This window comes from Nelumbo nucifera, chromosome 5 (genome assembly GCF_055504915.1).
Source record: "Nelumbo nucifera cultivar China Antique chromosome 5, China Antique-T2T, whole genome shotgun sequence".
Taxonomy (NCBI): Eukaryota; Viridiplantae; Streptophyta; class Magnoliopsida; order Proteales; family Nelumbonaceae; genus Nelumbo; species Nelumbo nucifera.
This window is the reverse complement of record NC_142653.1, coordinates 36877933-36889639: the sequence shown is the minus strand read 5'-3', so window position 1 is coordinate 36889639 and position 11707 is coordinate 36877933. Positions and strand designations below refer to the sequence as shown.

The 11707-nt window shown below is 42.2% G+C and overlaps 1 protein-coding gene across 1 annotated transcript; it reads right to left on the bottom strand.

Annotated features, from left to right (window-relative positions):
* Window positions 1-266: 266 nt before the first annotated feature.
* Window positions 267-10796, bottom strand: LOC104606792 (aspartic proteinase nepenthesin-2-like). The gene is made up of 3 exons (XM_088887239.1): window positions 10654-10796; window positions 8798-9626; window positions 267-701 (listed from the first exon to the last, which is right to left on the bottom strand). Exons 2-3 carry the CDS (start codon window positions 9610-9612, stop codon window positions 332-334), a joined length of 1185 nt encoding a protein of 394 aa, XP_088743365.1. The 5' UTR covers window positions 9613-9626; window positions 10654-10796; the 3' UTR covers window positions 267-331.
* Between the last annotated feature and the right edge of the window lie 911 nt (window positions 10797-11707).

Genomic DNA, 11707 nt, shown 5'->3' with positions numbered 1-11707 from the left:
GAACAATATTACACCTACAGTAATGTTATTTTTTTTTGGATAAATCAATTATTATACACTTTTATCCGGAGAAAAAAGAACACATAAATGTTCTTATCCAATAAATATTTTCCGGAAAATACTTGCCCAAATAAATGAATTTATCCAAATAAGTACACAAATGAGGTCATAATATTTTTTTTTTCTCAATGGTTTGAGACCTCTCACCCACAACCCATTGACTATAATATAGGTCCAGTTCCAAGAAAAATTGAAATGCAAAATAACCATTATAAATTAGATCATTCATTGTCTCCCAAAAAACAAAAAAAACCATTCTCAGGAAATGAAACTAGAAGTGAACACAACTAGCGGGTGCAAACATGATTGTCATATTTTTGAGGTCATAAATGACCTGCATGTTCTGGTGGAAGAGGTTTCCGAACACCGATAATCCATTTATCGGAGATGGCACAAACGCTATACATTTTGTTCCTCCTTCTTCCGTGACGTAGTTTTGCTCCGGCACTGTAAAGTCCACTCCTCCTAAAAAGTGAAGCGTCAGGCTGGGTGGGTTGTCGCTCCACCGGGACCGGAGCTGTTTATCGGCACAGAATCCTTTACTTCCTAAGAACACATTTCGATCCCGTGGCAGTATTTTCATGTCTTCTGCGATGTATGTCCACACAATATCCAAAACCTTCCCGTCTAACATATTGAGCCTGTTGGTGCAAAACAAAATAAATGAGTTTTCGCCTTAATGCAACCAATTTTAGTTTTATTGAAAAATTGCAGTTAAAGTAAGAACCCGGATTTCGTCGTCACAAATTTGGTCCTAGGGGTGCAAATGATATCCGATTATCCGATTTCGAATTCAATATTCAACGTAATTGGATCGAATTCAAATGGTTCGATAAATTTAGGGGTGTTCTGTAGTATAGATGATAAATTGGTGAATATGGACCAATCCACATCACATCACACCCTGTGACAAGGGACTAATTTATACCACACCACAGTTCACAGTTGTTCTAAACTGTGGACAAACTGTGTGGATTAGACCAGTGCACATTCACAATGACATTCTGTAGGCATGGTGTGAAACAGTCCACACCACACTTTTTGATTCCATATATTTCATATACATTTTATGAATGACCTTATACAATTAATCATAAATATTTAATTTTTGCATTTAATATGATAAATATATTGAAAAATGCATCAATGAATTAATATTAACCAATAAATGTTAATTTTTTATAAAAACAATAGTAAAATAATTAAAAATTAATTTTTTTAAATATTAATTTATTGATAAAAACATTAAAATTTTATAAAAATTAAAAAAATAAGTAAAATAATTAATATTTTATTAATAAAATAATTAATATCAATAGATGGACAGGTGGTGGAGAGTTGCAATGGTGGAGAGCTTCAGCGAGCAGGCGGCAAAGACCTCTAATGGTAAAATGTGAAATAAACAATATAAGATTTCAGCCTTTCAAAGAATAAAAAAGGAGATAAAAAATAGACTATGAACAGGCCATATCCACAAGTTTTTCCCATTAACACTAAATTGGGGTGTATCCACAACCAGCCGAACGGGTATTCATCCCGTAGACGGTCGCATCCATGGGATGAACACGGTGTTTAACATGGTGGAATTCCATTTATATATCATACCCATTAATTTATTGAATTCGAATTTATATTCATACAATTTGAATAAAATTCAAAATTGATTATTATATAAATTTAATATATTTTAATAATAAATATGATATAATATATATTAATTTAAATTTAATAGTGGTCAGATGCCCATCATAAAGTGACATTTCAGCCAAAAAAGGCTGCAATGATGTCACCTACTCGAGTACTCCTCAATAACCCCCTTCTCTCTCTCTTTCCCCTCCCTCTTCCTTCAATTTCATTTCTCTTGCTCCTTCCCTCTTCCTCTCTCCCTTCGTCTTTTCTATTCTCAAGTTAGGGCACCAAGCAACCACTGTTCAATATCTTCTATTTCAGGCCTTTATTCAATATCTTCTATTTTAATGTCTTTTCTATTCTCAAGTTCCAAGCACCAAACATCAAGTAACAACAAATGATCCATCTTAGTGACTTTGTTAAACTTTAGTTTAGGTTTTTTAGTTTACTTGGTTTCTTTTTTTTTTTTTAATTCATGTCTTGGTGCTGAAGTTTATCTTGTTCTATGTCTTGTTGTAGATGTTGCATATCTCTTTTTAGTTTTATTTTTACAAGACACAGGGCATGAAGCCATGAACAAAATTAATGCTGGAGGGATCTTCTTCCTCTTCTCTCAATGCATCTGACTATGTTAAGGTTTCCAAAGAAAATGAAAGTAATTGGTCGAATTCGAATCAAATCAAATATTCGATATTCTAATCGATTTCGAATTCAGTTGTTGGTTTTGAATATCCAACGGATATTTAATTGAATTCGAAACACCTTCTTTATATTTGAATTGAATTCGAATATAAGCTAATTCAATTCGAACTTGCTCCATTTATAGGCCTATTTGGTCTTAACACCATCCCCATAACCTTTACTGTCGTGTATTAGAAATATCTTTGCATGAAGATAAATATACAAGTGTAGAGATGTTCCTAATGTAAGACTACAAGTGTTGTAAAGACAATGTGAACATTAATTTTGTGAGGACAAAATCCAATCTCTAGCACAAAGATCTGGTCTAGTAGGCACAATATGGTAAGCACGTTCAAAGAGCACTTGATAAATATTATGACAACTATTAAAAGTGGCTTTTAGTTGGAGGTATTTTTAAGGGACATGTGTCAAAATAATTTTTAAGTACTCATTGAACGTGTTTACAATGTTGTGCCTACCTGATCAAGACTATAATTAGACATCTCTTTATAGGGTGTAACTTGTCAAGTCACTTGGGTTGATCCAACCCAAATTGCATTCCTAGTTCTTACTACCTTGGATTGGTTTCCACTTTCCACCCATATAAAAAATTCCTAATTATGTGTCAACAAAAGTTATTTGTACATGAGAGTTAAGAGGGAATGTTATAAATGGTATTAAACCATAGGGAAAATTCCTGATTAGTATCTTGTACTTTGGGCGTAGTGCCATTTTGGTCCCCAAACTTTAAAACATGATAATTCAGTACTCAAACTTTCAAAATGTACCAATCCAATATCTATCGTTAACTAGCCCATTAACCAACCGTTAAATAGCATTTAAAAAGACAAATGTCATTTGAGTGTCATCTAATTCTCTTTATCAACCATTCAAATGTTGATAAAAAATTAACAGTCCCAAATCCTTTATATTCAAGAAAATTGGGGTCATTGGAATGTCCACTAAGACGTGACCCAACTTTCTTAAATAAAAGAGGCAAGGATTTGGAACTCTTCATTTTTTTTGTCAATATTTGAATGTTTGATAAAGAGAATCACTCAAAGTACATTTATGTCTTTTCAAATACCACTTAATAGCAGGTAATTAATGAATTAATTAATAACAGATAGAAAGGTACGAGCGTGGATTCAGTGGACCCTTAGGTTAACAGGGCGCGTGAACCCTCCAATAGGAGGCGTGCACGTCGACTCCTTTGAACCGATCTAACATAACAGACGCCATCGGTTATCTTTTATCCATTCGGTTGAACCGGACACTAAAAGACAAAAAAAGTAAAACTCATTCTAAAATTTAGAATTTCATTCGAACTTCCCTCCCATCAGCTCTCGCCTTTTGCCTTTCGCCTTTTGCTGGAAAACCTTCGGTATGGTTTCCAGCGGACTGGTGCACTCCATCGGTAGCCGGAAAATCTCTCATCCAAGGACCGGCGCACTCCATCGGTAGCCGGAAAATCTCTCATCCAAGGACTGGCGCAGTCCATCGGTCTCTGCAGAACCAGGTTAGTCTCCTTCCACCGCAAATTTACCACCTAATGAGGGCAGATTTGGCCCTCCAAGGACATTATGACACCTGGCACCTCATGACAACTAGGTGCAGCCTCCTGACAACCAGGCAACTCGGCACTGCATAGGCAACTCGCCACTAGGCAGCTCGCCACCAGGAAGCTTGCCACAGGCAGCTCACCACTTACGGGCAGCTCGCCTCCTAGTCAGACCGACCACCACATGACAACCCCAAGGAGCTCACTACCGTACCCTGCATTTCATGGGATTGTGAATTGTAATGACTATATTAGCTCACCCACTCCCCGATTTCGGCGGAAATGGGCAACCTTACCAGTTGGTGGCTTTATGCCCACCTAACACGAAAGCGGGTCCTATCACAGCGGGAATCCAGGAACTGCTCCACCAAACCCACGAGGACTCTAGTATACAAAGGCCTCACCCCCCAGGGGCGAGGAGGAGATGGTAACCCCTGCTCTCTAGCTCTCTCATTCTGTAATATCATTCTCAGCTCACGACTAAGTGCTGACTTAGCCATCGGAGTGACCTCGCCTGGTAAACACCCCCGGGTTCTCTGATTCAGTTCTTGCAGGAACCTCAGTTCTCGTCGTTGCTGGCAGCCAGATCGTCTCCAGCAGGGAGCAGTCGGATTACGTTACATCAACCTTGACCCAAGAGGACAAAGCCTTAGAAAGAAGATATTGTCGATACTCTGCTTCGGATGCAAAAGGATAAAACAAGCACAAATGACCTCACTCTAGACACTATCAAGGAAATTCTCATGGATATTTTGATGGCTGGAGCAGACACTACTACAGCAACCTTGGTCTGGGTGATGACACTACTTGCTAAGAATCCTATAGTGATGAAGAAAGCACAGAACGAAGTAAGAAGCCTCATAGGAAAGAAAGGAAAGATAACAGAGGACGATCTTCACCAATTCCATTACCTCAAGTGTGTCATAAAAGAGACGCTAAGATTACAACCTCCAGTTCCATTATTGGTTCCACGAGAAACTATGCAACACTATACAGTTGATGGGTACAACATTTTTTTCAAATACAGTAGTTGATGAGGGCGGATTTGGCCCTCCAATGACATTATGACACCTGGCACCTCATGACAATTAGGTGCAGCCTCTTGACAACCAGGCAGCTCGCCACAGGCAGATCGCCATATGTAGCTCACCACTTACAGGCAGCTCGCCACTTACAAGCAGTTCGTGAGATGAGAATGATATTAGAGAATAAGAGAGCTAGAGAGCAGGGGTTACCATCCCCTCCTCGCCCCTGGGGGGTGAGGCCTTTATATACTAGAGTCCTCGTGGGTTTGGTGGAGCAGTTCCTGGATTCCCGCTGTGATGGGACCTGCTTTCGTGTTAGGTGGGCATAAAGCCACCAACCGGTAAGGTTGCCCATTTCCGCCTAAATTGGGGAGTGGGTGAGCTAATATAGCCGTTACAAGTCACAATCCCATGAAATGCGGGGTACGGTGGTGAGCTCCTTGGGGTTGTCATGCGGTGGTCGGTCTGACTAGGAGGCGAGCTGCCCATAAGTGGCGAGCTTTCTGTGCAGTGCCGAGTTGTCTAAGTTGCCAGGCTACTTGATGGTGAGTTGCCTGTGGCGAGTTGCCCGTGGCGAGCTGCCTATGGCGAGCTGCCTGTAAGTGGCGAGCTGCCTGGTTGTCAAGAGGCTGCACCTATTTGTCATGAGGTGTCAGGTGTCATAATGTCATTGGAGGGCCAAATCCGCCCTCATCATTTGCCCCCTACTCCCGAGCTGAAAGTAACTCGACAACGGGAGTAGATTTCTCCTTTTGGCCCATAATTCGACGAGCTCGTAAGCACTGGTTCAGTTTCTTTGGCTCTAGGAGCTGCTTGGAAGCGAGTTGACCGTAAGGTGTTGAGGTCTCTACTAGTTCGGTATTGTAGCCCTTAGGCTCTGGGGTCAACTTATAGTCCACCTTTGTTGATTTTGTCCATGCCGAAGAGGCGATTGTGTCTCAAGTGCCCATGCCAAGGAAGCGACTAGGACTAGGTCGCCCATGCCGAAGAGGCGACTGGGTCTTAATTGTCCATGCCAAGGAGGCGACTGGGACTTGCTCGCCCATGCCGAAGAGGCGACTAGGTCTTAAGTGTCCATGCCAAGGAGGCGACTGGGACTTGCTTGCCCATGCCGAAGAGGCGACTGGGACTTGCTTGCCCATGCTGAAGAGGCGATTGGATCTTAAGTGCCCATGCCGAGGAGGCGACTGGGACTAGCTCACCCATGCCGAAGAGGCGACTGGATCTTAAGTGCCCATGCCAAGGAGGCGACTGGGACTAGCTCGCCCATGCCGAAGAGGCGACTGGGTCTTACGTGAAGAGGAAGTCTTTTATCAGTTCGTCAGTTCGCGCCTAGGCCAGGCCGCCAGATCAGTGCCCGTGCCAGGTCGCGCTAGGTCGGAAAATGTTCCAGGCTGCTAGGCCACCAGGTCGCGCGTAGGCCGCCGAGTGGGTGCCTTAGAGCAATGATTGCACTGCATTCGCCTCGTAATGCGAGAGCTTCAGTTTCTTTGAGTTCATAAAAAATGGAAACTATAAAGCGAGAGCTTCAGTTTCTAAAAAGTGAGGGATTAGCTTTCTAGGAGAAGAGGACTTAGCTTTTTGTAGGATGAGAACTTTGCTTTTTGTAGCGTATTCCCACAGACGACGCCAATTGATGTAACGTAATCCGGCTGCTCCCTGCTGAAGACGATCTGACTGCCAGCAACGACGAGAACTGAGGTTCCTACAAGAACCGAATCAGAGAACCCGGGGGTGTTTACCCGGCGATGTCACTTCGATGGCTAAGTTAACACTTAGTCGTGAGCTGAGAATGATATTAGAGAATGAGAGAGCTAGAGAGCAGGGGTTACCATCTCCTCCTCGCCCCTAGGGGGTGAGGCCTTTATATACTGGAGTCCTCGTGGGTTTGGTGGAGCAGTTCCTGGATTCCCGCTATGATGGGACCTACTTTCGTGTTAGGTGGGCATAAAGCCACCAACTGGTAAGGTTGCCCATTTCCACCTAAATCGGGGAGTGGGTGAGCTAATATAGTCGTTACAAGTCACAATCCCATGAAATGCAGGGTACGGTGGTGAGCTCCTCCGGGTTGTCATGCGGTGGTCGATCTGACTAGGAGGCGAGCTGCCCGTAAGTGGCGAGCTGCCTGGTGGCGAGCTCCCTAGTGGCGAGCTCCTTGTGCAATGCCGAATTGTCTAAGTTGCCAGGCTACATGATGGTGAGCTGCCTGTGGCAAACTGTCTGTAAGTGGCGAGCTGCCTGGTTATCAGGAGGCTGCACCTATTTGTCATGAGGTGCCAGGTGTCATAATGTCATTGGAGGGCCAAATCCGCCCTCATCACCACCCTTGCCCTTCTTCCTTCCCACCAGCAGGAGTCTAAGCGATGCGTTTCTATGACCAAACATCATAAATCCACCTCAACTGTCGCCACTGCTTCCGTCGCCTTCATCTACGGCGACATGAGCATTGCTTCTTAGCTCCGTGCCGACGGACGTTGATGAAACAGTAGTGAGAAGAGAATTGGAGGTGTTTGGTGAGGTGTCTGGCCATTCCACTGCCCGCTCCTCCAACGCCTTTTCGATCCTTCCCACATCACAATTTGTGGAGACCCAACTGGATCAACACCCATGGAGTAGTTCCCAATTCACGGATCGTCGGCGCTTTTCCATGAAACGAAGAGAAGAGTATTGCCGGTTCTGAGATTCAAGCTGGCTATCCGTTGGATCATCGAAACTCTGCCACAAGGTATTTCCAGTGTCGCCGGCGTCATTGCCAATACTCAGAATAAGATTTCCAGAATCCGTGAGATAGCAGTGGAATTACCCGATACAGCTGAAACATTCGTGGACTAGAGAGAATTTCCATTTCCATCTAAAACCAACAGATTGCCGCTGTCTCCAATAGTAAAAACTCAGTTGGTATCTAGAACAGGATTATCTCTGTTTGCGACCCATACGACTGTTTGTACAGAAACCTTGTAATACCATATGCCGACATAACGATTCGTCGAGTTTACCGGACTGAAGAACCCCAACTGAAAGTTGTTTCCCGGAGAGATAATGGTTCCTCATTCGTTGTTTATTTTATTTTCACCAAAATCTATCGTGGCGTAATTTTATGGTTTTCGATTGATTTCTTGATTTTTATTCCGAGTTAGTTGATTCTATTTGCTCCTCTCCTCTTTCCCTCATCTATTACTGTTGGAATAGACTTAGTTGAATATTTACGCTTGGGGCAATCACGCATTTAAAGAGGTGGTCTTCTCACTATCGTTTGCAGGAAAATCGCCGGTGGTCTTCTCGCTGGCAGGGTTAGGCTCGGATATGGGAGAATGAGAGGGAGAGTTCGAATCGTTCAAAATGAGGTTCACGCATTGACCACCTGTTCAAAACGATAGTGAGAAGAAGACAGACAGTAAACCAGCAATGCGAGACAGATTAATTCAGTGCACCGGCGACAACGGGGGTCAACCAGGCGGCACCAGCGGCAAGGACAGCAGAAGGAGTTGGTGCCGCTCCCCAGAGGCAGGAGTGATATTGTTTGCGCAGAAAAATTGCCGGTGGTCGGAGAATGGGAGGGAAGAGTTTTTCATTTTTTGTCTTTTAGCGTCCGGTTCAACCGGATGGATATAAATTAATGTTAAACGGCCGTTATGTAAAGGTTGATTTAAAAGAGTCAATGTGCACACCTCCTATTGGAGGGTTCACGGGGTCCATTGAATCCGACTTCAGAGGTACTGGATTGGCACATTTTCAAATACCACTTATAGCATTGTCAAAAGTACACTACAGGGTACTACTAATCGCTAATTTTCCCTAAACTAAACAAAGCGCTTAGGAGAAGTAAAAGAATGGTACTTACTGGCTTCCCATATCAAAAATAACCCCTGCAGTCCGATTCGGCAATATTTGGAAAGCATCGGGAGGGAGAATCACTCGCCTGTTGCCAATGCTGAACCCTTCCAAGGCTACATAATAGTGTTGGGGGTCCGACGGGTTATCCACAATCGGGATTCTCACCGCCATGTTCCTTAATTTTGGTTTGAGCAGGGCGGCGTCCCCTAAAATAAGCGGTGTGACCCTTTCTTCATCCTTGCTGGTGGTCAAGCACACCGAGAATCTGCTGGCGCCAACTTGTCTGATCAAAGACGTATTCCCACGGCCCATCCCCAGCACGCCCTGGACGCTTCTCCAGTAGCGCTTCGACTTGGTGGTGTAGCCAAACACCAGATTGTATGAAGTATCCCCCATATGAAAGATGTCGGAAGCCATTTTACCACTCACACTTGTTCCATCTTCGTATCGTTGGCTGAACGTAGATGTGTTCCGGCACCCAAACTTGAGCTTATAGAAGCTCTTGCACAGAGAATGATTGCAAGGAAGCTTGTTGAGGGTAGACGACTCTCGTGGGTTGAAGGGGAACAAGTTGCGAGCTTGGAGCCATATGACACTGCTGCTGCTGCTCAAGAGAGCAGAGATGCGCTGTGGAGGAGTGCCGACGTATATATCCACAACGTGCCCCTTTGGGCCATACCGAACTACTGGTGTTACTGAACCAGAGTTGGTATCCAGCCACCGAAGTACGCCGAACCCAACTATGTTGTCCACTCTAGTCACGCTGAATGCTATGATTATTAGAAATGCCATCAAAAGCGTGCACCGACTTTGGGTTGCCATGCTGATTGACGATTCTACAACACCATCAACGGTTATATTTACAAGAATTAATTAACTGGTTGAGACAGAAGAGTTTAAAGATATAGACAAAAAGGAACATGATGGGTAGAAATAGTAGAAATGATTTAAGTATTAACAATTTAGCGGTGGATATGAGTTTTAATAGAAAGGAATGGTGAGATGGGATTCATGTAACCGACCTTATGTAATTGGGAGGAGGGATGATAGAAATATATATTACCTAATTCTTATCTAATGAAAGAGAAGGCAAATTGTCATGGGTTGGTTAATCATACGTATATTTCAGGTAGATAGGCATACCTGACAATCTGTAATCCCAATTAAATTAATAGACTCCATTTAGGAAACGAAATCAGTGTGGATGGGATATTATCAACTACCTAGATGAACATAGATATCAATTATTTTTAACTAATTCTAGTGTTTGTTATTGATGGTTATCATTCCATGTGTGGAATTTATGAATGCACAAGAACTGGAGAAAATGTCGGTCGTTTAAATTTGAAAGCACATAAGGGGCTTTCTCAATTTCTCCATATCACATTTAGTTCATGCAGACTTCTTATATAATAGTATTCATTGGTGCTGGATGCATTGCGGTTTGCGGGGAAGCCTAGTGGACGGCCTAGCTTTTGGCTGATGGCCTAAGGCTGTTGAATGTGGATAGCAATTATTATTCTTTTTAATTGGAGTCTAGGCCATGCCACCTGGATTGCTGTCCTAATTACTTTCCTTTAACACCTCTTTCCTTTTTATTTTCTATCCTTTGTTTATGCGGGCGAGTTGGGATTAACTGCATGCATTAGATGGCTGTGTTAGGCCGAGGATCTCTTTAACCCAAACCAAAGGAATTTTCCATTCAAAAGCAACACTATATTCATAAACTCTTACTGTAGGCAGCCTATTCAAATGGATCAGAAAACCAAGCAAATTCAAACTGTAGATATATTATGGCTGCTTCGGGTTAGAAGCTAAAAAAACAATCAAATATGATAGCAAAGTTGCAATGGGAGATCTTACCGAAGAAAACCCATTACAGTCCTTCTTACATTCTGCAAAACTTGCTGTCAAAGAAGACATCTTAAGGTCGTTCTGAGTCGTCCTATTTTCTCCCAACCCAAGTACACCCCTTTGAAGAAGGCAGACCCTGTTGAACCGCTGTTGTGTTTGAACAGCGAAAACCCCATTTAATATAATATAGTTATTCTTTTTTTGGTCAAAATATACCGATTCACATGATACGATCGAAGTCTCCACTCACCACCACTAATTCTCTTCTTTGCTTTAAAAGTTTTCTGATTTTAGGATGGAAGAGAACTGGCAAGAATTGCATATTGAGATGGTTGAATTATATGAAACCATATGTCAAACGAGAAAACCTTACTCCTGAAAAATAGCTTTGATTCTTGAACCTCATTCGTCAAGATATGGGGTATCAAGTGGTCATTCAATCATGGTGAAGTTTTATGTTCTATTCCGATATTCTGTTTGGGAGTACGACTATGAAACCATTCGAACCGCCACCCAGTTAGGATTTTGAGTCTGATTTTGTCAAGACCTGTCAAACTGTCAAAAATTGTTGACTTGGTCAAAAATCGTTTGATTCGGCCGGTTCAACCGCTGATCCATTCAATTGGGTCACAGGTTGTACACTCAATGTATGCAAATTTTCAGAGGTCATAACTTTGCACTCTGATGTCTGATTGGGGTGATTTTTTTATTTTATTTTGTGTAGTTTTTTCAAGTTCTATGCGTTAGGCTCTTTGTCCTACTATTTTCACAAAAAAAAAAACATTTTTTTGTCCTAAAATTGCAATTTTTAATATTTTTATAAATAAAAAGAATTAAAAACTGAATTAAAAAAATATAAATTAAATATAAAAAATATATATAACATACCTAAAATATATTTATATATTATTTTTTGATAAAATATATATTTTTGCACATATACATACATACACACATGCGCGCACACACACATACATAATACATATATATGATGACATGGCACGGTCTGAACCGTTCGACTGGCTGGTCGAACCAATGACCCGCGATCAAAGGCAAAAGCAGT